Source organism: Macaca fascicularis, chromosome 19 (genome assembly GCF_037993035.2).
Source record: "Macaca fascicularis isolate 582-1 chromosome 19, T2T-MFA8v1.1".
Taxonomy (NCBI): Eukaryota; Metazoa; Chordata; class Mammalia; order Primates; family Cercopithecidae; genus Macaca; species Macaca fascicularis.
In genome coordinates this window covers 55,080,429-55,107,881 of record NC_088393.1, presented here as the reverse complement: position 1 = coordinate 55,107,881, position 27,453 = coordinate 55,080,429, and the positions used below count along the sequence as shown (strand labels likewise).

At 50.5% G+C, this 27,453-nt stretch overlaps 1 protein-coding gene across 10 annotated transcripts in view; it reads left to right on the top strand.

Annotated features, from left to right (window-relative positions):
- ZC3H4 (zinc finger CCCH-type containing 4) overlaps positions 1-27,453 on the top strand; it is a 52,813-nt gene that overhangs the window by 8,170 nt on the left and 17,190 nt on the right. For 9 of the 10 annotated variants that reach the window (XM_045380177.2, XM_045380179.3, XM_005589676.5 and 6 more), the window contains 9 exons: positions 12,092-12,311; positions 12,619-12,729; positions 17,268-17,490; positions 20,585-20,739; positions 21,715-21,811; positions 21,932-22,071; positions 22,672-22,782; positions 26,381-26,492; positions 27,048-27,157. In XM_045380177.2, the coding sequence (XP_045236112.2) occupies positions 12,092-12,311; positions 12,619-12,729; positions 17,268-17,490; positions 20,585-20,739; positions 21,715-21,811; positions 21,932-22,071; positions 22,672-22,782; positions 26,381-26,492; positions 27,048-27,157 (1,279 nt within the window). Of the gene's footprint in view, positions 1-12,091; positions 12,312-12,618; positions 12,730-17,267; positions 17,491-20,584; positions 20,740-21,714; positions 21,812-21,931; positions 22,072-22,671; positions 22,783-26,380; positions 26,493-27,047; positions 27,158-27,453 lie in introns of those variants that run through there. The other variant, XM_074023982.1, reaches the window with a different exon arrangement.

Here is a 27,453-nt window from a genome sequence, read left to right as displayed (position 1 = left end):
TGTGGTATTTTTCAGACTGCAGGGTATAGCCACTAGTGGGGTATGAAGTCCAATTATTGATTTTTTTCTCCTGTGTTGGAAAAGCAAGGAAATGGAAGAGGAAAGGAAAAGCATAATGCATTTAAGTGTGGCTTCTGGACGCTTTTGTTTGGGAGAAATGCAAAGAAGCAGATGTGGTTCAGTGTCAAAAAGTGTGAAAGCCGTTGCATCCAGGCTAGGTATAATTCTTGGGCCAAAGCCAGCCCACCCAGCCTGTTTTTGTAGGTAAAGTTTTTTTTGTTTGTTTGTTTGTTTGTGTTGTTTTGAGACAAGAGTCTTGCTTTGTCACCCAGGCTGGAGTGCGGTGGCACAATCTCGGCTCACTGCAACCTTTGCCTCCTGGTTCAAGGGATTCTCCTGCTTCAGCCTCCTAAGCCTGGGATTACAGGTGCGCACCACCATGCCTGGCTAATTTTTGTGTTTTTAGGAGAGACGGGGTTTCACCATGTTGGGCAGGCTGGTCTTGAACTCGTGACCTCAAGTGATCCACCCTCCTTGACCTCCCAAAGTTCTGGGATTACAGGTGTGAGCCACCACGCCTGGCCAGTAGGTAAAGTTTATAGGCACACAGCCATACTCATTCATTTATATCATCAGTGGCTGCTTCTACGCTACAGCAGCAGAGTTGAGTAGAAAGTTGCTGCCCACCACGTGGTATGGTATGCACTGTCTGGTATGCCAGCACGGCAGGCATTGTCATTATTTTTGTGGTGGGAGGGAATGAGGAGGGAATATAGATATTCCATTAAAGTTGGCCCTCGAGAGGGTGGGGGTGTTACTCCTTCCTCAGTCTACTGTGGCTCCATCTTCCCTACGTTCCACTCCTTCCAGTGAATGTAGAGGCCCAAGCCTAGGCTTTTAAACCCTCTTAAATGGAAGGGATTTTCATTCATTAGAAGTAACTGGAGACTTCTTGAGTCCCCATGTGGAAGTGGATCACGGCCATCACATCCCTGCTATGGCCTAACTGAGGGAGCTGGGCCCAGACACTAGTGTCACTTGGCCAAAAGTCTGTTGCAGGTGGCTTGGATTGTTGCCCTCCTCATTTTCCTAACAGACATCAGGGCTTAGGTTTCCTTGGGATTCCAGGCAGGCCCTGCCACTCCGCAGGGAACGAGAGCAATCACAGTAACTGAAGCCTGTGTGCCACACAAGGCGGGCTGCATCCAAGGCAGGGCCTGTCTCCTCTGTTCCGTCTGTGCATCCATCACTTTCAAGCTTATTTGGAAACCCTTGATAAACACTCAAATGAGTTTGTGTCAGAGTTTTAAGTGATACAGGTTGCTGAAAAGGTTCCTTGGAAATTTGTTACTGTTTCTATTGATGAAATTGACCAAAAGGGTATGAAAGCTGAGATTGATACATCATGTAGACTATGCACTGAGCATGTACCCAATCTGTACCTGGCCCTATGCTGGGCCCTTGGAAACATGGGGTTACTGTGAACCTCATTCTTGTCTGCCCTTAAGGAACCCACAAGTGACTAGAAATTAACAAATAGGTTGTATGTATATAATTGTAGTTAAGAAATTATTATTATTATTTTTTTAGACAGAGTCTTACTCCGTCACCCAGGTGGAGTGCAATGGCATGATCTCAGCTCACTGCAACCTCCGCCTCTGGGTTCAAGCGATTCTCCTGCCTCAGCCTCCTGAGTAGGTGGGATAACAGGTGTGCGCCACCACCCCCAGCTAATTTTTGTATTTTTAGGAGAGATGGGATTTTACCATGTTGGCCAGGCTGGTCTTGAACTCCTGACCTCAGGTGATCCACCCGTCTCGGCCTCCCAAAGTGCTAGAATTATAGGCGTGAGCCACTGCACCAAGCCAAGAAACTCTTTAGGTGATGCATGAACAAATCTGAAGAGTCTTAGGCCCAGATCTCTTATTTGTTTGTTTATTTTTATTTTTATGTATTTTTTAAGACGAAATCTTGCTCTGATGCCCAGGCTGGAGTGCAGTGGCACAGTCTTGGCCCACTGCAGCCTCCGCCTCCTGGGTTCAAGTGATTCTCGTACCTCAGCCTCCTGAGTGGCTGGGACCACAGGCGCATGCCATCACACCGGGCTAATTTTTGTATTTTTAGTGGAGATGGTGTTTTTACCATTTTGGCCAGGATGGTCTTGAACTCCTGATCTCAAGTGATCTGCCTGCCTTGTCCTCCTGAAGTGCTGAGATTATAGGCATGAGCCATTGTGCCCGGCATGAAACCCCATCGCTACAAAAATTAGCTGGGCATGGTGGCGCATGCTTGTAGTCCCATCTACTTGGGAGGCTGAGGTGGGGAGGATTGCTTGAGCTCAGGAGGTCAAGGCTGCATTGAGCCATGATCACGCCACTGCACTCCAGCCTGAGTGACAGAGCAAGACCCTGTGTAAAAGTAAATAAATAAAAAATTATAAACAAGGAGAACTCTTAGTTCATAAGTTAAATTGTTAGACTTTCTCCTCTGGAGTAATAGAAATCGGTCCTCCGATGAAAACCATGATCTTTGCAGCTTTAAACCATCTGAAGCTTCGTTGGCATGAGAAGGTGGTTAGAAAACTCTTCATTGCTGAGAAGCAAATTCCAGAGGTTCCGCCAAGAGTAACTTGGTTCTGAGGGATAGATACCTTTGCTCAAGAATGCAAATTTTCAGAGTTTGTGGGAGTGGAAGAATAGATACTGAGGCAAAGAAAATGGCATCTTTGTCTCTACAAGCTTCCTCTAGCAGGCTGGGTTTTTTCGTGGTCAGCCTGTTTGGAGCTTTGCAGAACTGTTCTGAGAGGTTTGCCTGCTTGTACAAACCCCAGAGTGGATGCTGCACACTTGGGGGCGAAGGCATTCCTTTCATGTTAGGGGACTTTGGAATTTCACTCCCTGGGATTTATATTGTTTTCTCTTAGTATTGGAATGAGTCCTTTTTTTTTTTTTTTTTTTTTTTTGCCAGAATTCCTTCAGTCTTTCCATGAGCCCTTATTCTCTATCTAGATGTCTTTGGTTAGGTTTTTGAAATGCTACCATTTCCTTCATTTGATATTGGAAGGACTGTGTCGACCTTGTGTCTTTGCGTTTGGGTCGATTTTACTCCTGTTTATTCTGAGGGAGGTTCCTGCTAAGTGCTTGCGTTACATGGCCTCATGGGATTCTCGCATGACACCATCCTGGGGACTCCATGGTTGCCTGTGCTGCACAGTTAAGGAGACTGGGTACAGAGTGTTTAAGGAATTTGCCCAAAGTCTTGGTGCCTCATTCTGGCATTTCTTGGAATACTGATTCATGAAGTCTGTATACATATCTTATTTTTCCCCACTCGACTATACATTTCAGGATGGGCATTGTTTTGTCAGTTGACGTGTTTAGCAAAGTACTCTTTTTGACGTAATTTGTAGTTGTCAGATAATTTGTAGAAGTTAAGAGCTGGTCTTTGCATCCGACGGTACTGGACTTAGTTTCTAGTTCTGCTTCTTCCTGCTGTGACCCCACGGGCAAATTCCTTCCTGTCTCTGAGCCTCAGTTTAGGCCTTGGTGAGGAGTGTGGAGGCCCCCAAGCCTAGATTCCAGCTCTCTGCTGGGAAATTATTAAATAACTGCTTGGGGACCTTGCAGCCTCTCCTCACGTTGCTGAGTTGTCCCACTTGGAAATTCTTTTTTGTTTTCTTTTCCTTTTTTTTTTTTTGAGATGAAGTCTAACTCTGTCACCCAGGCTGGAGTGTAATGGTGCAGTCTCAGCTCACTGCAACCTTGACCTCCCGGGTTCAAGTGATTCTCCTGCCTCAGTCTCCCAAATAGCTGGGACTACAGGTGTGTGCCACCATGCCTGGCTAATTTTTTTTTTTTTTTTGGAGACGGAGTCTTGCTCTGTTGCCTGGGCTGGGGTGCAGTGGTGCGATCTCGGCTCATTGCAACCTCTGCCTCCCCGGGATCAAGTGATTCTCCTGCTTCAGCCTCCCTAGTAGCTGGAACTACAGGCACATGTCACCATGCCCAGCTAATTTTTGTATTTTTAGTAAAGATGGAGTTTCACCATGTTGGTCAGGCTGGTCTCGAACTCCTGACCTCAGGTGATCCGCCCGCCTTGGCTTCCCAAAGTGCTGGGATTACATGCATGAGCCACTGCGCCTGGCTGGAACTTCTTTTTTCTTTCTTAACCTTGTATTATGGAAATTTTTTTTTTTTTTTTTTTTTTTTTGAGACGGAGTCTCGCTCTGTCACCCAGGCTGGAGTGCAGTGGCCGGATCTCAGCTCACTGCAGGCTCCGCCTCCTGGGTTTACGCCATTCTCCTGCCTCAGCCTCCCGAGTAGCTGGGACTACAGGCGCCTGCCACTTCGCCCGGCTAAGTTTTTGTATTTTTAGTAGAGATGGGGTTTCACGATGTTAGCCAGGATGGTCTCGATCTCCTGACCTCGTGATCCGCCCGTCTCGGCCTCCCAAAGTGCTGGGATTACAGGCTTGAGCCACCGCGCCTGGCCCTTTTTTTTTTTTTTTTTTTTTTTTTTTTTGAGGCAGAGTCTTCACTCTGTCACCCAGACTGGAGTGCAGTGGCCGGATCTCAGCTCACTGCAAGCTCCGCCTCCCGGGTTTACGCCATTCTCCTGCCTCAGCCTCCGGAGTAGCTGGGACTACAGGCGCCCGCCACCACGCCTGGCTAATTTTTTGTATTTTAGTAGAGACGGGGTTTCACCGTGTTAACCAGGAAGGTCTCGATCTCCTGGCCTCGTGATCCGCCTGCCTCGGCCTCCTAAAGTGCAGGGATTACAGGCGTGAGCCACCGCGCCCGGCCAAGAAAAAAAAATTTTTAATAATTATTCATAGAGGCTGGGTGCAGTGGCTTACGCCTCTAATCCCAGAACTTTGGGAGGCCAAAGCAGGAGAAGGCCAAGGCAGTCCAAGAGTTCAAAACCAGCCTGGGCAACATAGAGAAACCCTGTCTTTAAATTATTTGTAGTGACGGAGTCTCACTATGTTGCTCAGGCTGGTCTCTAACTCCTGGGCTCAAGCAGTCTGACAGGGTCTCACTCTGTTGCCCAGGCTGGAGTGCAGTGGTGCAGTCTTAGCTCCCTGCAGCCTCGACCTCCTGGCTCAATCGATCCTCTTGCCTTAGCCTCCTGAGTAGTCGGGACTACAAGCGCATGCTGCCAGGCTAATTTTTGTATTTTTTTGTAGAGATGGGGTTTCCTCATGTTGCCCAGGCTGGTCTCAAATTCCTGGGCTCAAGTGATCTGCCTGCGTTGGCCTCCCAAAATGCTGGGATTACAGGCATGAACCACTGTGCTTGGCCTATACCTGTAGATTCTTCAGTATGAATCTCTAACTTTATGATCATTTAAAAACATAACTACAGGCTGGGCGTGTTGGCTCACACTTGTAATCCTAGCACTTTGGGAGTCTGAGACAGGCGGATCACCTGAGGTCAGGAGTTCGAGACTAGCCTGGCCAACATGGCAAAACCTGGCTTCTACTAAAAATACACAAATTAGCTGGGCGCGGTGGCAGGTCCTGTAATCCCAGCTACTCGGGGGGCTGAGGAACAAGAATCACTGGAAGCCAGGAGGCCGAGGTTGCAGTGAGCCAAAATCGTGCCAGTGCAGTCCAGCCTGAGTGACAGAATAAGACTCTTGTCTCAAAAGAAAATAAAATTAAACAAAACAAAAAACCCTACTACAAAACTCATTGCTAACAAAATTAACAATATCTCAAATACCGGAGCTGGGTTCACACGGCTCCAGTTTCTCCTATGGTCACATCCGCAAGTAGGTGTCTTCGTATTTAGATGCCAGCAGTGGATAGGTAGACTGTCTTATGTTGAAGTGAGAGTGTGGGGTGCAGGGTACAGATGCTGATGGCTGGACTTCTCTTCGCCAGTTTTGTGCCTCACTTGGGTGGTTGCTGTGGCGTGGGCACATTACCATGGAAATGGAATGATGTCACAGAGCATGCTGTGATGACACCTGAGAATGCTGAGGAAAAGGAGACACAGAGCACATTTGTTCTTGGTTTCTGGTTGATGAACCTAGGTAGTAAGGACACTGAAAAGCATGTGCAAGACCCAGAGGTTTATTTCAAGAATTTCTTGGCTCTGAAAATCCCTCAGTGAGGTTTCCTCTGTGGCTGCTTCATTACATCCTAACTCAAGGGAAGGTCTCTGGGGCCTTTCTTAGGCATGAGCCCTGAGCTGAATTTCTAAAGCAGAGGCCCTGCGCCTTCACTCCTAGTAAACGACTGTGCCGCAGAATTGGACTTGGGGATCCTGGACTTCTGCGTTTAGGCTGGTTGTTAAACATTTGAAGAGGCGGCACCTCCTTGTAATTTTTGTAATTTTGTCCCTAGTTAATGGGTCATTCAGAGCCTACCCAGGCAATTTGTTGAGAGTCTGGGCAGTTAATGATCATAACCCTGACCTTCACATTAACCTAGCCGCCTCTTATCAAGGGCTTTCATGATCTTAAGGTAACAGCCGCTGTTCCATGAGTTTCCATCTTTTGTGTTGTACTTTGCCTTTTTTTTTTATTTTTTTATTTTTTACTCTTGTAAACCAGGTTGATCCACAAACCCTGGGCCCCTTTCAGCTTTCGTCCAGCCCTCTTGTCTAGAGAGCTGCCATGTTGCCAAGCTTCATTTCTGTAAGAAGCCTTTGTTCCTTCCCGGGGCTCAGCTCTCCCTACGTCTTTTTGTCTTGATTAGACACTTGGTGGCTTCTGGTACTGCCTAGATTAGAGCTGAGGAAGGGGAGACGTCGCTTTTGTCAGTTTTGTCAGCAGGATGAGTTGGGAGAACAGTGTATGCGTGGTTATGACCAAGTAAAAAGAACTTGTTGACCAGCAGTCAGCAGTGTCCATCAGGGAGAGCTGGCTGTAGCTTTCTTTTTTTCTTTTTTTTTTGAGATGGAGTTTCGTTCTTGTCCCCCAGGCTGGAGTGCAGTGGCGTGATCTTGGCTCACTGCAACCTCCGCCTCCCCAGGTTCAAGCGATTCTCCTGCCTCAGCCTCCTGAGTAGCTGGGGTTACAGGTGTCTGCTACAATGCCCAGCTAATTTTGTATTTTGAGTAGAGATGGGGTTTCTCCATGTTGGTCAGGCTGGTCTCGAACTCCCGACCTCAGGTGATCCGTCCACCACGGCCTCCCAAAGTGCTGGGATTACAGGCGTGAACCACCGTGCCCGGCCCTAGTTGTAGCTTTCTTATAGAGAACATGCTTCGCAGTCAGCATTCCAGCCAGTTAGGGCTTTCCGTGGAGAGGTGCCCTCATGCTAGCTGGTTCTTACAACCAACAGCTGCTCCTTCCTTTGTGCCTGTCCCTCATGTCAATTGCTTTATGCCTATTATCTCATTTAACCTTCACAACCCTTAAGATAGGTGCTACTGTTATCCCATTCAGTAGATCAGAAAAGCAAGGCTCAGGTTATGGACTAAGAGCATACTCTAGAGAAGAGGTGGAGCTGGTTGAGTTACTTGGTCTGCAGAAAGGAGCATGAGGCCCAAATCTGTAGGCTGCTGGATAAGGCAGTATGAAATATCTCCTTTGAAATATCATGTCTACTTTGGACATGAAATATCTTTTGTTTTGTTTTTTGAAACCGAGTCTCTAGGTCTGTCACCTAGGCTGGAGTGCAGTGGCATGATCTTGGCTCACTGCAACCTCCGCCTCCTAGGTTCAAGCGATTCTCCTGCCTCAGCCTCCTGAGTAGCTGGAACTATAGGCATCCGCCACCTCGCTGGTGGCGTTCTTAGTAGAGCTGGAGTTTCACAATGTTGGCAAGGCTAGTCTTGAACTCCTGACCTCAGGTGATCCGCCTGCCTTGGCCTCCCAAAGTGCTGGGATTACAGTTTTGATTTGTTTTGTTTTTTTTTTGGAGACACAGTTTCACTCTGTCTCCCAAGCTGGGGTGCAATGGCACGATCTCGGCTTACTGCTGTCTCCGCCTCCCATGGTCAAGTTTTTGTGCCTCAGCCTCCCGAGTAGATGGGATTACAGGCGCCCACCATCACACCCAGCTAATTTTTGTATTACTGGTAGAGACAGGGTTTTGCTGTGTTGGCCAGGCTGGTCTCGAACTCCTGACCTCAAGTGATCCGCCTGCTTTGGCCTCCCGAAGTGCTAAGATTACAGGCATGAGCCACCACACCCGGTCTGGACATGAAGTATCTTTACCAAGCACTGTTTTTGCCAAGTCCGTGGTGTGTGCTGAACCCAGCATGCTTGTGGACCCTGTGGAGTCGGCCTGTTCCTTGGAGTGGGCATCCAGATCTGTTCTTTGGCCCAGGGAGAGGAGCAGCCAGCTCTGAAAATGGAAACTGAAATGCCCGGGAGCTTTGTCCAGGAGGTATGGGGCAGGACTGGCTCAAGGCAAGGCGTTGGCCTCTTCCCATTTCCTTGTGGGGGCCAGTTCCAAGTCGGTCTCCCAGGGTGGTTGCTTTCCTGTCCCCGAGAGCTCTAGCAGCGGACTGAGTGCAGCCATGTCAGGCGTTGCCAATACAGGCTCTGGGAATAGAGTGCTCCCTGCACAGGCCGCCGCGGCAGGCTTTTCTTCTGCTTGCTTGTCTCAAGAGAGTTTGGCAGGTCTAGATTGAAATGATTAGCGCGGTGGGGCTTCCCCCACTTTTCTTGGGGGATTATGTCGAGGTCTATTAAGCATGTTCCCTCGGTATTTAATCCCACTCTGACACAGATTTTGCCGGCAGTCTGTTAAGTGGCATCGCTGAAACCTGGTTGCTGTTTTGTGGAGACCGCCTTTGTGCTGTCGCGCCGGTGGCACACGGGATTCCCAGTTGGCTTGACTTCCTTTCCTTTTGCTTTCTGTTGAACAGAGTCTGAAAAATATAGTCAAGACCTCATATTCACGCAGGACATTTAGCTGAGAGGCGGGTGTTGGGAGGGGGGACCCCCTGAGGTGACTGTGGGCAGAGGTTAGCCCAGGGCTCGGAGGGGCTTTGAGGGCATGACATGGCAGGATGGCCCTGAGAATGCAGCGATCTGTTTATTGTCGCTGTCTCAGTGCCCCTTCATCAACCAGCAGCAATTTAACAAAAAATCCTGTGTATTTCTCTGCCTCTCTCAACTCTAGGGAAACAGAGTTTCAAGTAGCCACTGCCTGTTTTGTGAAAAGTTGTATGGTTGATTCTCTTTGAGCCCAGGTGTGCCGGGAGCTGTTGATATCAATAGTGTGCAGAATCCCTCTTTGGGTCAGGTCTTTGCAGGATGGATTTGAATGCTGTGCTTCTCTACCTTGGTGTTCCTTTCTAGAATCATTCTGGACAATGGTTAAGGCTCTTGGAGTTCCTTGGATGGTCTTTTGTCCTCTGCCCTCAGGTGTTAGATGTAGAGTAGCCTGTACCTTCGTCCGAGCCAGCAGGTGGCATCGAGACAGGGAAGGAGGCCTCAGCTGACCATGGGCAAGACTGTCACCTGCTGTGTGGCAGTGTTGGACATAAGGGAGGGCGTGCTGAGGCTGCCACTCACTCTGGCTCAGCTGACCCTGCCCTGATGATGATCATGCACCTGCCTTGTGGACCAAGTATGTTGTCATTTGTATCTTTTTTCCTACAAGGACAGTGCAGAAAAGGAGGTAGTCAAGCAACCTGGCACAGATTTGGCATTTAAAATATTAGTGACCTGGCCGGGCGCGGTGGCTCAAGCCTGTAATCCCAGCACTTTGGGAGGCCGAGACGGGTGGATCACGAGGTCAAGAGATCGAGACCATCCTGGCTAACCCGGTGAAACCCCATGTCTACAAAAAAAAAAAAGAAAACCAAAAAACTAGCCAGGTGAGGTGGTGGGCGCCTGTAGTCCCAGCTACTCAGGAGGCTGAGGCAGGAGAATGGCGTGAACCTGGGAGGCGGAGCTTGCAGTGAGCTGAGATCCGGCCACTGCACTCCAGTGGGGGCGACAGAGCGAGACTCTGTCTCAAAAAAAAAAAAAAAAAAAATATTAGTGACCTGGATGGTGATCATGTGCCTCTCAACTTTATGCCTTCTAGACTTAAGTGTCGAGAGTAATGTTGTTCTTAGCTTTTATTCGTGAAACCCCAGCATGTATACCTCCTGTCTGTCCCAGGCCTTCTCGCACTCAGTCTCTCTCTCCCCCTGAGTTTCTCTTGAGGTGTGGCCCTGGCCTGCCCCCAATATTCCCATCAGGGTGCCACTTCACAGTGTCTGCATAGCTCCCGGCGGCGGGAAGTTTGCCATGTCACTGAGTAACAGCTTCTCCCTTGGGACAAAACCAGTTTTCCCAGTCATGTGGCCCTTTCAGTGTGGGTGAGGCATCCAGTGAGGGCTTTGCTCCACGCCTGGTTTCTGTGGGCTGCACGCCAGCGGGAAGGCACCTCCATTGTCAGGACTGCAGCCTGCGCCCCTGCCCCGCCCCATCCCAAGTTTGCTAGTCAGGGAAGCAACACGTGGGTGACGTCACCTGTGTTGTTGCCTTTGAAGCAGCAGAAAGAGTTTTGTGTCCTGCATTCTGTTTCGAGAACTGCCCTTGACCTCTACCCGGGAGTATCTGTGGTGCTGGGCCACTTGGGTTTGAAATAGAATCCATCCCCTTTGAACTGGGAATGAGGGTTCATAGAAAAAGCCCCTCTTGAGGAGCTCCTTGATGTTTAGGTAGCAGTCCTGAGGCAGACAAAGGGAGGGACACAAGTGAAAGGACAGTGGAGGGTCCTGGGAGGAGTCTGCCGCATGTGCTGGAAACTTCAGGCAAGCACGCCTAATGCACTGGCTCCCGCCTGGGCAGCTGCAGGCCTTTCCGCGGAGGTAGCTCCATTTGTGGCTAACCTTTTGGGGCCTGGGCTCGTGACGTTTCCTCCTTACATCCCTTCTCTTTGTGTCCTAGTTAATTGAGACGGAAGGAGTTGGAGGCTCTCACACAAGCCTTTTTGTGGTCATTCGTGGGGAACTTTGGGAGCTTTTTAAAATTATTCAAAAAAATTGTTTTTTTCCTTTACCAACTCCTGTACTTATGAACACTGTGTCTGTGGGTTTGGCTCAAAAACTGGATTCTTTTTCCAGCTGCCCCTCCTGAACCCAATTTCTTCCCTTACTCCTACCCCACCCCGTAGATATTTACATATACAGAATGTCCACTGGGCAGTGTCATGTTTGGAGAGCACTTTTAAAGTTCTGGGGATTGGGATGACATGGGGGAATTGGAAGAGTATAGGATGGGGAGCCAGAAGGGGTTCCCAGTACCTGCAGGTGAGTCAGAGGAGGGAGAGAAAGCAGGGCCGGTACCATGTGAGGTCCTCAGGAGGGGCCTGGGATCCGTCCCCCTCCTGCAGCTGCTCAGTGTTTGCTTGCCTTCAGCCCAGAGATGTGGGACTGACGAGGGTGGGTCAGACCTGGTGACCTGGGACTCTGAGCCTGTTTCCAGCAGTTCTCATGGGGCTTTTGTAATAAAGTACTTTGAAGGGTTCTCAGGCCACAGTCCAGGCCTGCCTGTGAGTGGGTCCCAGGTAGCTTGGGGCCACCCCTGGTTCAGAACCAAGGCCCTCTCCACGGTGTACAGCCACCACCCTCAGCCTCAGGTGGCACTGATGCCCAGCTCCCTGGGGCCTGGGGCCCAGCAGGCGATCCTGGGCCTGGGAGGGAGGGGATGCGGGTCTGTGCTCTCTGGGAGAGGCACTTCTGTGGTCGAGCGAGGTTTAGAAGTGCCCTAAGTGCTTCACAGCAGAGCTGTGTGGGTTTCTAGACTGTGGGGCTTCCTGGAAGTTCTGCAGTGTTAAGTATTGTGAATCCCCAAGATGGGGCTCTTCCCACTTATGTGACCACAGCATCTTGTCGGTTTCTTCTTCTAAGGACGCTAGTCCTGTTGGGAAATCTGACGTAGATGTGTCCCGGTGTTAGTGGTAATGCCCTTAAACTCCTACCCCTCCCCCAGCCAGGTTAGACTGGAGCAAGCACAGTTCTTTCAGGGGGAGGATAAGGGATAGAACAAGAGGCCATGGCCCCCGTGTCCTCCCAGGGTCTCACCTCGCTCACAGCAGTCAGGCCCTTGGTTCTTGTCAGCCTTGGCCAGCCCAGAGCCCTAGGAGGCCTCCTCTCAAACCTTGTGTTCATGGTGGCTTTGGGGCTCATTTGTAGGGAAGATGGAGAGTTGGAAGAAGGCGAATTGGAAGATGATGGGGCAGAGGAGACCCAGGATACCTCCGGAGGGCCTGAGAGAAGCCGGAAAGAAAAGGGGGAGAAGCATCACAGTGATTCAGACGAGGAGAAGTCCCACAGGAGACTGAAGCGGAAACGGAAGAAAGAGCGGGAGAAAGAGAAAAGGAGGTCGAAGAAGAGGAGGAAATCCAAGCACAAAGTAGGTCCAGGATTCACTGGGACTGCCACTGCCTGGCATCGGGCCTGGCTGAGAGCCCCAGGGGCTGAGCTTTTGCTCTCCGCCCCAGAGGGCACTCTTAATGCCTTTGCTTATCTCAAATTGGATAAAGACCTTTTTTAAGAGTTGGTAGCTTATGCTCCGTTGCCACTAAGTGCCCCAGGTGAGGTGTTTCCGGTGAAGCACAGAGCCCTGCGGCACGTGCCAGCATAGCTTGTCCTGAGGCTGACTGCGCCTAAGTGGCCCGCCTGCAGCAGGGTTGCTGAATCTTCTTCCCCTGTCATTACAGCGCCACGCTTCTTCTAGCGATGACTTCTCTGACTTCTCAGATGACTCGGATTTCAGCCCCAGTGAGAAAGGGCACCGCAAGTACAGAGAGTACAGCCCCCCATATGCGCCGGTGAGTGACTGGCGTGCCCTGCTGAGCTCTGGGGCCGGGAGGAGTTCAACTGCTTGTGTTTCTTGAGCACTTGCTGTGTTCTGGGCATTTTATGTGGGTTTCAGTCCTGGGTCATCAGGTATTAGTTTAATCCCCGTTTTATGACTTAGGAAACTGAGACTTAGACAATTTCAACAGGGCAGCCTAGATAACAAAGTGAGACCCCATCTCCACAAAAAATTAAAAAATTAACCAGGCATGCCTGTAGTTGCAGCTACTCAGGAGGCAGAGGTGAGAAGATCCCTTGAGCCCAAAAGTTCAAGGTTGCAGTGAGCTACGATCAGCCACTGCACTCTAGCCTGGGTGACAGAGCAAGACCCTGTCTCAAAAGGAAAAGAAAGTTTCAACAAAGTTGCCCAGTTCTGAAGTAGAGGAGCTGGGTTTGAACCCAGGCCCTAGCTGACCTCCGTGAGGTATGCTCTCGAGCCTCCTCTGTGCGGCCTTAGCAAGGCCCTGTGTGTCTCAGAGAAAGATGCTGACTGGTCCACGTCATGGCTGACTGGCTTCCACTCTTCACAAATGACCTTTTTGGGAAATTGGCAAGAGAATGAAATGTTCTCAAGTGGCCTGTAGGCAGGCAGTACTCGGCCACTGTCGCTTTCATTTCAAGCAGCAATTTAAATTATTTGTTCATTTTGTATACCATTTCTTCCCCCAGAAAATTCCATAAGAGAAAAGCAAATCTTTTTTTTTTATTTTTTTGAGGCGGAGTCTCGCTCTGTCACCCAGGCTGGAGTGCAGTGGCGCAATCTCAGCTCACTGCAAACTCCGCCTCCTGGGTTCACGCCATTCTTCTGCCTCAGCATTCTGAGTAGCTGGGACCACAGGCACCCGTCACCACACCCGGATAATTTTACGTATTTTTAGTAGAGACAGGGTTTCACCGCGTTAGGCAGGATGGTCTCGATCTTCAGACCTTATTATTTTATTTTTATTTTTATTTTTATTTTTTGAGACGGAGTCTCGCTCTGTTGACCAAGCTGGAGTGCAGTGGCCGGATCTCAGCTCACTGCAAGCTCCGCCTCCCGGGTTTACGCCATTCTCCTGCCTCAGCCTCCCGAGTAGCTGGGACTACAGACGCCCCCCACCTCGCCCGGCTAGTTTTTTGTATTTTTTTTAGTAGAGACGGGGTTTCACTGTGTTAGCCAGGATGGTCTCGATCTCCTGACCTCGTGATCCACCCGTCTCGGCCTCCCAAAGTGCTGGGATTACAGGCTTGAGCCACTGTGCCCGGCCCAGACCTTATTATTTATTGAGACGGAGTCTTGCTCTGTTGCCTAGGCTGGAGTGCAGTGGGGCATTCTCGGCTCATTTCAACTTCCACCTCCCAGGTTCAAGTGATTCTCCTGTCTCAGTCTCCCGAGTAGCTGGGATTACAGACATGCGACACCATGCCTGACTGATTTTTGTATTTTTAGTAGAGACAGGGTGTCGCAATGTTGGCCAGGCTGGCCTCGAACTCCTGACCTCAGGTGATTCGCCCACCTCAGCCTCCCAAAGTGCTAGGATTACAGGCATGAGCCACTGCACCCGGCCGGTTGAGAAATGTTTTAAAGTTAGTAGGTCTTTAAAGCTGTCCCAGGTATCCCGTGACCCAGCATCATCCATCACAACAAATGATTCATTGTCCAATACCATAGTTGAGATTGATCTACTGGTGTAGGTTCGGCCTTCAGACCTGAGAGAAGCAGGAAATGGAACATTGCATGCTTTTTATGAACTAGAGCTGGAGGTATTTTAAAGATCTGCTCAAGTACTTGTATGTGTGTCTGTGTATCTAGCTGTATTTTGCATTGTCCTGTTTTTCTGTAATATGGACTTTTAAAAATTAGTAGGCTTTTTGTTTGTTTGTTTATTTATTTATTGAGATGGGATCTCATTCTGTTGCCCAGGCTGGAGGGCAGTGGTGTGATCTCACCTCACTGCAGCCTCGAGCTGCCTGGGCTCAGTGGCTCAGGTGATCTTCCTGTGTTAGCCTCCTAAGTAGCTGGAACCATGGGCTGCCATACCAAGGCTAATTTTTGTACTTTTGGTAGAGATGGGGTTTCAAAACGTTGCCCAGGCTGTCTCAAATTCCTGGGGTCAAATGATCTGCCCACCCTGGCCTCCCAAAGTGCTGGGATTAGAGACATGAGCCACCATGCGCAGCCGACTTTTTTATTTATTCATTTATTTAGAGATGGAGTCTCGCTCTGTCGCCCAGGCTGGAGTACAATGGCACGATCTCGGCTCACTGCAACCTCTACCTCCCAGGTTCAAGTGATTCGCCTGCCTGAGCCTCTCAAGTAGCTGGGATTACAGGCGCCCCCCACCACACCTGGCTAATTTTTTTTTTTTTTTTTTTTTGTATTTTTAGTAGAGACGGGTTTCACTATGTTGCCCAGGCTAGTCTCGAACTCCTGACCTTGTGATCTTCCTGCCTTGGCCTCCCAAAGTGCTGGGATTACAAGCCTGAGCCACCATGCTTCTTGTTGTTTAATTGTTTTTTGAGACGGAGTCTCGCTCTGTCACCCAGGCTGGAGTGCAGCGGCATGATCTTGGCTCACCACATCCTCTGCCTCCTGGGTTCAAGTGATTCTCACGCCTCAGTTTCCCGAATAGCTGGGATTAGAGGTGCCCTTCACCACGCCCGGCTAATTCATTTTGTATTTTTTTTTTTTTTTTTTTGAGACGGAGTCTCACGCTGTTGCCTAGGCTGGAGTGCAGTGGCGCGATCTCGGCTCACTGCAAGCTCCGCCTCCTGGGTTCACGCCATTCTCCTGCCTCAGCCTCCTGAGTAGCTGGGACTACAGGCGCCCGCCACCGCGCCCGGCTAATTTTTTGTATTTTTAGTAGAGACGGGGTTTCACTGTGGTCTCGATCTCCTGACCTTGTGATCCGCCCGCCTCGGCCTCCCAAAGTGCTGGGATTACAGGCTTGAGCGACCGCGCCCGGCCTCATTTTGTATTTTTAGTAGAGACTGGGTTTCACCATGTTGACCAGGCTGGTCTCGAACTCCTGAACTCAAGAGATCTGCCCGCCTGGGCCTCCCAAAGTGCTGGGATTACAGGTGTGAGCCATCGTGCTCGGCCTTTATTTTTTTTGAGATGTCGTTTTGCAGTGTCACCCAGGCTGGAGCGCAGTGGTGCAATCTCGGCTCACTGCAACCTCTGCCTCTCCCGGGTTCAGGCAATTCTGCCTCAGCCTCTCAAGTAGCTGGGATTACAGGTGCCCACCCCATACTTGGCTTTTTTTTTTTTTTTTTTTTTTTTTTTGAGACGGAGTCTCGCTCTGTCGCCCAAGCTGGAGTGCAGTGGCCGGATCTCAGCTCACTGCAAGCTCCGCCGCCCGAGTTTACACCATTCTCCTGCCTCAGCCTCCCGAGTAGCTGGGACTACAGGCGCCTGCCACCTCGCCCGGCTAGTTTTTTTGTATTTTTTAGTAGAGACGGGGTTTCACTGTGTTAGTCAGGATGGTCTTGATCTCCTGACCTCGTGATCCGCCCGTCTCGGCCTCCCAAAGTGCTGGGATTACAGGCTTGAGCCACCGCGCCCGGCCCATACTTGGCTTTTTTTTTTGTTTTTTTGCATTTTTGAATTTTTAGTAGAGATCTCATTTCATGATGTTGGCCAGGCTGGTCTCCATCTCCTGACCTCGTGATCTGCCCGCCTTGGCCTCCCAAAGTGCTGGGACTACAGGCGTGAGCCACTGCACCCGGGCCCCTGGTCCCCCGGCCCCCTGACTTTATTTTTTAGAGCTGTTTTAGGTTTATAGAAAATTGAGCAGGTAGTAGTAGAGTTCCCTTCTCCCCTCCGCCTGCCGCCAGTTTCCCATTACCAATGTCTTGCATTGTTGTGGTAACTTTGTTACAATTGATGAGCCAGTATTGATAACATTGTTATTACTTAGTGTTGTGTAGTTCTTTGGGTTTTGCCCAGTGCACCCTTTATTGTTACATATTCACTATTATTCCATTGTCTGGATATACCAGTTTGTTTTCCATTTACCTGTTGGAGGATGTCTTGGTTACTTCTGTTTTTATGAGTATCTTTAACTTCTTCTAGTACCACTTGGCACTACCACACTTTGGAAAGCATCATTTGAGACGGCTTTCTAGCCCGGCTGCCAAGCAGGCCATTTATTGAATTCCAGGGCCCTAGCAAAATTGTGACTGAGCAGCCCCCTCCTGCTTCCCAGGCCCCTTCCTGTGTGCTTGCTCTGCATCCCTGGGAAATGCTCCCTTCTCCTCCCCTTCGTTCATCAGGGATTAGGGGTCTGTGGTTCTGTTTTCTTTCTAGCTCTGGTCCTTTATGAGGAACAGAAACACTTGGGCCCTCTGCTACCCCCACTTCCTGGTATGAGAACCTGTCCTCAGAGGGTCTGGGGACCAGCAGTGCAACCCTGGGACAGTAGCAGCACCCAGACAGACATGTTCATTTAGGGAACACTGGGGATCTTGGTAGTTTGCACCCGCAGCTGTGGGATCCGGCTCACCTCTTCTCCCCATCTCTGGGACACAGTCCCACCAGCAGTACCCCCCATCGCATGCCACGCCCCTGCCCAAGAAGGCTTACTCCAAGTTGGACAGCAAGAGCTATGGCATGTACGAGGACTACGAGAACGAGCAGTATGGGGAATACGAGGGCGACGAGGAGGAGGACATGGGCAAGGAGGACTACGACGACTTCACCAAAGAGCTGAACCAGTACCGGCGTGCCAAGGAGGGCAGCAGCCGTGGCCGAGGTGAGCCCCGCCTTGGCAATTTCTCCTCCGGGGCATCGGAGCCACCCGGGTGGCCTGGCCTCACAGAGCCTCAAGTTTGGTCACTTAGGGTTGGGATAAGTGTACAAAGAAGGGCCGGGATCTGCACATGTGTGGCACAGGGGACCAGAGAGATCACCCGCTGGTCTGTGGTTGGGGTGGTGCCAGGCTGGTGTGAGGCAGGGAGAAGGCCAGCGTGCCTGAAGGGTCACTTCCTGGTCGGCTCTCGGGGGACAAGGGCATAGCTTCTCTCTCACCTGGGCTAGGGTCACTGACAGCTGGCTGCCCCACCCCGCAGCAGTGCTCCCTCATTCTCCCAGCCCCATTCACCTGACAAGGTGTGACTGCAGTCCTTGCCTCTGCCCCACCTCTGAACCTTGGACCTGTGTCCTTTGGGAGGAAGGTGGAGGAAGCTTGAGCACCAGAGACACAGTAGCCCTGACTGGCCTCTTAGAACCATCTCTGCCAGCACAGTGGCTCATGCCTGTAATCCCAGCAATTTGGGAGGCCGAGGCAGGCGGATCACCTATGGTCAGGAGTTCGAGACCAGCCTGTCCAACAACAGCAACAAAAAAGAACCATTGAACTGTCTCCTGCCAGAAAGACTGCCCAGCCTGAGAGTGGCTTCTGGAATCTTCCAGCACAGGGGTTCTCAGATTGTGAGCCCTGCCTGAGGCCCAGCTTGTTGAGTAGCTGTTCATTCATTCCCTCTTTTTTTTTTTTTTTTTTGAGACTGAGTCTCGCTCTGTCACCAGGCTGGAGTGCAGTGGTGCGATCTTGGCTCCCTGCAACCTCCACTTGCCGGGTTCAAGCAGTTCTCCTGCCTCAGCCTCCTGAGTAGCTGGGATTACAGGCGCATGCCACTACGCCCAGCTAATTTTTGTATTTTTAGTAGAGACGGAGTTTCACCATGTTGGTCAGGCTGTTCTCAATCTCGTGACCTTGTAATCCGCCCGCCTCGGCCTCCCAAAGTGCTGGGATTACAAGCATGAGCCACCTCACCCGGCTCATTCGTTCTTCTAGCAGTCTTTCTTGGACACCTCCCTGGGGCAGCCCCTATGCTTTTCGGAGGTCCTAGACCAGTGCTGTCCAGTAGAATTAGATTGGAAGCCACCATATCACTTACATTTTCTGGTAGCCACATTTAAAAAGTGAAAAGGACACTGGATAGTCCCAGCTACTTGAGAGGTGGAGGCGGGAGAATCACTTGAGCCCTGGAGTTGGAGGCCAGCCTGGGCAACACAATGAGACCCCATCACTCTTTTTTGTTTATTGGGAGACAGAGTCTTGCTCTGTCACCCATTCTGGAGTGCAGTGGCACGATTTAGGCTTACTGCAACCTCTACCCTCTGCCTCCCAGGTTCAAGCAATTCTTGTGCCTCACTCCTGCAAGTAGCTGGGATTACAGGCATGTACAACCACACCCATCTTATTTATTTATTTTATTTTATTTATTTTTTTGAGATGGAGTCTTGCTCTGTCGCCCAGGCTGGAGTACAGTGGCATGATCTCGACTCACCGCAAGCTCTGCCTCCCGGGTTCATGCCATTCTCCTGCCTTAGCCTCCCAAGTAGCTAGGGCTACAGGCGCCTGCCACCATGCCCAGCTAATTTTTTGTATTTTTAGTAGAGACAGGGTTTCACCGTGTTAGCCAGAATGGTCTTGATCTTCTGACCTGGTGATCTGCCCACCTCAGCCTCACAAAGTGCTGGGATTACAGGCATGAGCCACTGTGCCCGGCCTATCTATTTATTTTTGAGACAGAGTCTCACTCTGTCACTCATGCTGGAGTACAGTGGCACCATGTTGGCTCACTGCAACCTCCGCCTCCCAGGTTCAAGCAATTCTCGTGCCTCAGCCTCCCTAGTAGCTGGGATTACAGGCCCGTACCACCATGCCTGGCTTTTTTATTTTTAGTAGAGATGGGGTTTCACTATGTTGCCCAATCTGGTCTTGAACTCCTGAGCTCAGGCAATCCGCCCGCCTTGGCCTCCCAAAGTACTGGGATTACAGTTGTGAGCTACTGTGACTGGACTTAAGTTTTTATATTTTTAGTAGAGATGGGGTTTCGCTGTGTTGGTCAAGCTTGTCTTGAACTCCTGTTCTCAAGTGATCTGCCCAACTGGGCCTCCCAAAGTGCTGAGATTATAGGATTGAGCCACTGCACCTGGCCATTCTTTCCTTTTTTTCTTTTAAGTGAAGGAAAAAGTGAAACCAATTAAATTAATTTTGATATTCTATTTTCAACCTAATATGTTTAAAATCTTATTTCAACATGTAATCAAATGAGACAAATGCGATATTTTATATTCTTTCTCATTTGTGTGTGTGTGTGTGTGTGTGTGTGAGAGAGAGAGAGACGTGATCTCATTCTGTTGCTCAAACTGGAGTGCAGTGGCACAATCTCAGCTCACTGCAGCCTTTGCCTTCTGGATTCAAGCAATTCTCCCACCTCAGCCTCCCGAGTAACTGGGACTACAGGTGCGCGCCGCCACACCTGGCTAATTTTTCTATTTTTAGTAGAAACAAGGTTTCACCATGCTGGCCAGGCTGGTCTCAAACTCCTGACTTCAGGTGATCTGCCCACCTCAGCCTCCCAAAGTGTTGGGATTACAGGCGTTAGCCACCACACCCAGCCTTTTTTTTTTTTTTTTTAGCTAAGTCTTTGAAGTCCAGAGTGTGTTTTGGACTCTTGTCTAAATCACAAGTTCAAACTACAGGGCTAGCTAGTCTTGTCAGACTTCAAGGCTAGCATTTTATAGTTTGGGGCAGACGTGTTAGTTGCTCATTAGCCTGTGGGCTGGTGTTTGCCATATTGGACAGTGCAGCTCTAAGTGGACAAGTCCCTGTGAGGAAGGGGAGTGAGTACTGCAGTAGCTGTGTGTCCAGTGTGCTGAGGGACCCCCACTGAGAGAACCAGAGGGTCCACTAGCCTACCTGGGGCATCTAGGAAGGCTTCTTGGAGGAGGAGGAGGAGGCTGAAGTGATTGACTTCAGGAGCAGAAAGTGGGTTGTCTTCTTTCTTGCCGGTGGCATCTGCTCCCGCTGAAGGCTCACTGTCTGAATCTCCATGCAGGCAGCCGAGGCCGGGGCCGGGGCTACAGGGGCCGAGGAGGCCGTGGAGGATCGCGAGGCCGTGGCATGGGCAGGGGCAGCCGAGGCAGGGGCAGAGGCTCTATGGGAGGAGACCACCCGGAGGATGAAGAGGATTTCTACGAGGAAGAGATGGACGTAAGGTTTCCTCTGGCCCTGGGGACGTCGGGGTGAGGCTGGTGGGCTTTCCGGGGCGTGAGCACTGCTCATAGAGGCTGTGAGGCTAAGGTAGGAAGACATATGACCCTTCTGAAGGAAAGGAAGCCTCACAGGGCAGATGTATGTGTTTACAAATGTTCATTTATCATTTTGGAATAGATAAAACCTTCATGTGGTTTAAAGTAGAAAAGGTATCAGCCAGGCGTGGTGGCTCACACCTGTAATCCCAGTGCTTTGGGAGGCTGAGGCGGATGGATCATGAAGTCAGGAGATGGAGACTATCCTGGCTGACACGGTGAAACCCTGTCTCTGCTGAAAATATAAAAAATTAGCCAGGTGTGTTAGCACGTGCCTGTAGTTCCAGCTATTCATTCAGGAGGCTGAGGCAGGAGAATCACTTAAACCCAGGAGGCGGGGTTGCAGTGAGCCAAGATCGCGCCACTGCACTCCATCCTGGGCGACAGAGCGAGACTCTGTCTCAAAAAAAAAAAAAGAAGAGGTATCACAGGATGTGCTGTGAAAAACATCCTGTCACTAGAGAGAAGTTTCCTGAAAGTCCTCTGGAGACATTTCCAGCCAGGCACGTGGTCCTTCATCCCTGCCCCCACCCGGGAGAAGGAGCGGCAGGCGCACTGCACCTGCTATCCTGGTCGTACCCACAGACCTTCCACGCCAGTCCACGGCCCGCTGCCCACTTGCCCTTTTGGAGCCCCACAGCGATGTGTATGTAGGGAGGCGCCATGCTGGGTTTGCCTATTGGGTTGGGTTTTCAGAGTGAAGACTGCAGTGGGAAAGATTGGGACCACCTCTCTGTCGTCAGGCTCTGTGGAGACGGGTTATGGTATGAGTCCCCTGGATGGTCACCATCCTTCAGAAAGGGGCAGTGTGTAGGTGGGGACAGTGTTCATTGTTCCCTACCTGACGTTCTCCTGCTCTCTCCTCTGCGGATTCCAGTATGGAGAGAGTGAGGAGCCAATGGGAGACGATGACTATGACGAGTACTCCAAGGAGCTGAACCAGTACCGCCGGTCCAAGGACGGCCGAGGCCGAGGTAGGCAGGGCCTGGAGGGGACACGCTGGGTGGGGCAGGGATTCCAGCAGCTGCTGGAATCTAGTCCCAGGGGTGGGGAGGGGGTGGTCGGCAGGTTTTAACACCGTCTCCCCTCCGCAGGGCTAAGTCGAGGCCGTGGCAGGGGCTCCCGAGGCCGAGGGAAAGGGATGGGCCGGGGCCGAGGCCGAGGTGGCAGCCGAGGAGGGATGAACAAGGGCGGAATGAACGATGACGAAGACTTCTATGATGAGGACATGGGCGTGAGTTGACTCCACTCTGATCTGATGTTTGGGCCAAGATCCCTTCTTAGCCTTTTTTCCCTTTAATGAGTCGTTCTGTAAGCTGATCCTGTCCCCTTTGCTGTCATCAGCCACCCCCCAGAGGGGTGGCCAGCGTTGACCAGCATAACCAGCGATATCCTGAGGAGATAGATGTACTGCTGCTGAGACCCCGTGTTTAAAACCATGTCATTAGCAGCACCTGCAGCCATACCTAACACGTCTCTGAGGTTCAGAAGGTTCTAGGTGAACTATCCAGTTAGTCTTGGAAGGTTTTGCAGGGAGGCCCATGCCACTGCCTCTAGGTGTGGTGGATGTGTTCCTCCACAGGTGTGTGGAACTTCAGGTGTAAGTGACTAACAACTCCAAGGGCTAGAGCTTTTCCTCACCAGGCACCAGCACCCTGCACCATGGGGCTTAAATGTGCACGCAGTCTCAGAGTTAGGTGCAGCCTGCCCATTGGTGCTCTTGTGAGCTCTTAAGGGAGTCCTCATCCCCTTCTCCCGTGCTGCTTATTAACCCCAATCCCATCTCCACCCTTCCCTTTCATCCCCCTTTACATCCACACCCTGTCTATTGCAGGACGGTGGTGGTGGAAGCTACCGGAGTCGTGACCACGACAAGCCCCACCAGCAGTCGGACAAGAAAGGCAAAGTCATCTGCAAGTACTTCGTGGAAGGGCGCTGCACATGGGTAAGGAGCACTGAAAACTCCCAGGCACCTCTAGGAGGCCAGCAGCCCCCAGAGGACACACGGCTTCCAGAATGTTCTGGAGCTGTGGTCACGCTGGGTGGGAGTGACTGTGTGGTCTTTGTCCTTGTGGACACTTGCCGGTACTGAGAGCTGCCTGGGGGGCCTGAAAGACTCAGGTTGACTTTCAGAGGGAGGAGGACCCACAACAAGATGAGGATTTTGGGTTTTAGGGGAATTTTTTGGCCAAAATTTTCAACCGGTCCATAAAGTCTGAATTGTAATTATGAAGGTTGATGTGAATGCAGAGAAGCACCATATCCTGGTGAAGTTACTGAGCTTCAGGGTTGCATGGGGAATGATTAAAGCATCCAGATAGAAGAGGAGGGGAGGATGAGGTTAACCGTGGACTTCATAGCAAAGGTCAATGTCAGAAGATGGACCAATGACCACAGAGTTCTTTCCACCGAAGGAAACAAGTGTAATAACCCAGCGTTAGTTCAGCCGGCAACTTCTTACCCCAGTATCCCAGGCAGCAACAGACACTAGCAGATGTGTGCTCAGGGCATACTGCACCCCTGCATCTGTCTTGGGAAGAAACAGATGCTTTAAACAAATAATGTTATGTATAAAATAGTTTGTTTTTCCTTTGAGACCAAGTCTCACTGTCAACCGGGCTGGAGTGCAGTGGCACAATCTCGGCTCACTGCAACCTCTGCCTCCTGGGATCAAGCGATTCTCATGCCTCAGCCTCCCGAGTAGCTGGGACTATAGGCGCACGCCACCACACCTGGTTAATTTTCATATTTTTAGTAGAGATGGGGTTTCGCCATGTTGGCCAGGCTGGTCCCAAACTCCTGATTCTAGCCTCCCAAAGTGCTGGGATTACAAGTGTGAGCTACTGCGCCTTGCCAGTATTTCTTAGTTACAGCTTATATTCTGTTAAGAAACTTGAAATACATATAAGCAAAAACAAATGATACACTCTGGGCAACATAGACCCCATCTCGTAAGCAAAAAAAAAAAAAAAAAATTAAAACCCATTGCAATGGCGTCTGCCTATAGTCCCAGCCTCTAAGGAGGCTGAGGTGGGAGGATCACTTGAGCCTGGGAGATCAAGGCTGCAATAACCTGGGGTTGCACTGCTGCACTCTAGCCTGGGTGGCAGAGTGAGACCCTGTATCAAAAAAAAAAAAAAAGGGCAGGTGTGGTGACTCACACCTGTAATCCCTGCCCTTTGGGAAGCCAAGGCATGTGGATCACCTGAGGTCAGCAGTTTGAGACCAGCCTGACCAACGTGGTGAAACCCCATCTCTACTAAAAATGCAAAAATTCGCCGGGCATGGTGGCTCACGCCTGTAATCCCAGCACTTTGGGAGGCCAAGGCGGGTGGATCACGAGGTCATGAATTTGAGACCATCCTGGCCAACACAGTGAAACCGCTACTCTACTAAAAATACAAAAATTAGCTGGGCTTTGTGGTGGGCGCCTATTACAGGCTATTCCCAGCTACTTGGGAGGCTGAGGCAGGAGAATCGCTTGAACCCGGGTGGTGGAGGTTGCAGTGAGCCGAGATCGTGCCACTGCATTCATTCCAGCCTGAGTGATAGAGCTAGACTCTGTCTCAAAAAGTAAAAATAGGCCGGGCGCGGTGGCTCAAGCCTGTAATCCCAGCACTTTGGGAGGCCGAGGCGGGTGGATCACGAGGTCAGGAGATCAAGACCATCCTGGCTAACATGGTGAAACCCCGTCTCCACTAAAAATACAAAAAACTAGCTGGGCGTGGTGGCGGGCGCCTGTAGTCCCAGCTACTCGGAGGCTGAGGCAGGAGAATGGCGTGAACCTGGGAGGCGGAGCTTGCAGTGAGCCGAGATTGCGCCACTGCACTCCAGCCTGGGTGACACAGCGCGAGACTCCGTCTCAAAAAAAAAAAAGTAAAAATAAAAAATAAAAAGATGAGACAAATAGGCATTCCTAAGAGTTAGGGGGACAGATCAGCTTCTGTCTTCAGTTCAGTTATGGTGAGTGATTCCTGAGGACTAAATGATGCGGAATGGAGAACACAATTCTGGATTTCACCTAGATACTGTGTTGTTGAGATTGTATTCAACTGGAAATAAAGGAAAACTAAACTCCATTGGCTTCAACACATAGACATTTGTCTCTCAGAACCAGGAGTCTGGAGCTGGGTAAGCAATACCTGGCAGCGCAGTGGTCGGGGTCACCCTGGGGGACCTATGCTCATTCCTGCTTACTATTCTGCCATCTTTAAACATGTGGCTTTTTTGGCCGGGTGTGGTGGCTCACGCCTGTAATCCCAGCACTTTGGGAGGCCAAGGCAGGCAGATCACGAGGTCAGGAGATTGAGACCATCCAGGCTAACACGGTGAAACACCGTCTCTACTAAAAATCCAAAAAATTAGCCAGGCATAGTGGCGGGCGCCTATAGTCCCAGCTACTCGGAGAGCTGAGGCAGGAGAATGGCGTGAACCCGGGAGGTGGAGCTTGCAGTGAGCCAAGATCGTACCACTGCACTCCAGCATGGGCGACAGAGCGAGACTCCGTCTCACAAAAAAAAACAAAAAACAAAAAACATGGCTTTTGTCCTCATGGTTACACAATACCTGAGGCGATGCCTGCTGTGCCTCCTGGCATCACATCCAAGGGCTGGGAGGAAAAAAAACGGAAAACGGACAAAAGGCTTTACTTCTGTTTTTTTGTTTTTGAGACGGAAGGAGTTTCACTCTGTCACCCAGACTGGAGTGCAGTGGCACAATCTCGGCTCACTGCAAGCTCTGCCTCTTGGGTTCATGCCATTCTCCTGCCTCAGCCTCTCGAGTAGCTGGGACTACAGGCGCCCACCACCAACCCCAGCTAATTTTTTGTATTTTTTTTTTTTTGGACTAATTTTTTGTTTGGACTAATTTTTTTTTTTTGGACTAATTTTTTGGGCTAATTTTTTGTTAAATTTTTTGGACTAATTTTTTGTATTTTTAGTAGAGATGGGGTCTCACCGTGTTATCCAGGATGGTCTCGATCTCCTGACCTCGTGATCCGCCCGCCTCGGCCTCCCAAAGTGCTGGGATTACAGGCGTGAGCCACTGCGCCTGGCCAGCTTTTCTTTAAATTCAGGAAGTACCCAGGCTTGGTGGCTGATGGCTATATATCCCAGCACTTTGGGAGGCCAAAGTGGGAGGATCACTTGAACCCAGGAGTGTGAGACTAGCCTGGGCAACATAGTGAGACCCTGTCTCTACAAAAAAATACAAAAAAATTAGCCGAGCTTGGTGGTGTGGGCCTGTAGTCCTGGCTGTGAGAGAATCACCTGAGCCCACATGTCGAGGCTGCAGTGAGCCATGATTGTGCCACTGAATTCCAGCCTGGGCAACAGAGTGTGACCCTGTCTCCAAATAAGAAAGGTTGGGCAACAGTCTTTGGGATCTGCCCTTCCTAGACCTGTCATCCTTTCCTAAGGGGGATTCGTTTCTGTCATTGGCCCCTCCATGCACCAGCAGTGACAGAGTATTTCTTCCCTTTGGAGAGAGAAGTAAGCAAGAGCTTCCCACACAATTACCTTACGTTTTCATTGCTTCTCTTCTAGGGAGACCACTGTAATTTTAGCCATGACATCGAACTCCCAAAGAAGCGAGAATTGTGCAAGTTTTACATCACTGGATTTTGCGCCAGAGCCGAGAACTGCCCCTATATGCATGATATCCTTTAGTGCCAGCATCTTGTCTGAATGAGGGTGCAGAACTTCTCTGCTCCTTGACATTAGTAACAGCTGACCTTCCTTCACTGTGCTTTCTCTTTCTGTGCCAAGAGCTTTCTGTGAATCTCTGTCTCATTTAACCCTCAGTCCACACTCAGAGGGGTCTGCCTTTCCCATCCTTCCAGGGAGTAAACTTTGAGATGCACATGGTGTATGTTCTGTTTATATAGGCTCTCAAGACTGGCCCATACCATTGGCTGAGATTCTTCCAGGTCGTTTTATACCTTGGACGAGTCGTTTAACTTCCCTAGTCTGGTTGATCATCTGAGGAAGCAGCCCCCAGCCAGTGTGGTGGGGCGGGAAGTGCCCTGCAGTCTGGAGTGCCGGGGTCTCTCCATGGATCTCCTGCCAACCCACGGAGCAGCCCTGAGCACGTCGCCTCACCTCTCTGGGCTCAGATTTCTCATCTCCAAAGCAAAGGGAGTTGGATTCTGCCTTGGGTCTGGGTGGGGGTGTGTTCTCTGAGATGAAGCATTTACCTTAATTTGCCATGAACGTGATTTCCCGTGTAAGCTGTACCACACCACTGGGAACTGCATCAATGGTGACGACTGCATGTTTTCCCACGACCCTCTGACGGAAGAGACGAGGGAGCTTTTGGATAAGGTAATGTCCAGGGGCTAACGGGGTGCACGGCTCACAGGAACTGGGACATGTGCAGTCCATTGTCTCAGTGCTATAGCCTGCCTGTCCAGCCTCTGCAGTGCCCAGTTGGGTTGATTTGGAGTTGGGCCATTCTAAGGAGGACATGGGCACTGTGTCCTCTTCTGCAGGGAGTTGAGGTGGTCACAAGTATCTTGTCTTAAGCCAGGACAGGCTTTTGCTGTTTCCTGGGGGCATGGCCAAATGAAGGGAATACTGCCTGATGTGCCTCCAAGCATGAATCCTAATCTCTAGGTGTC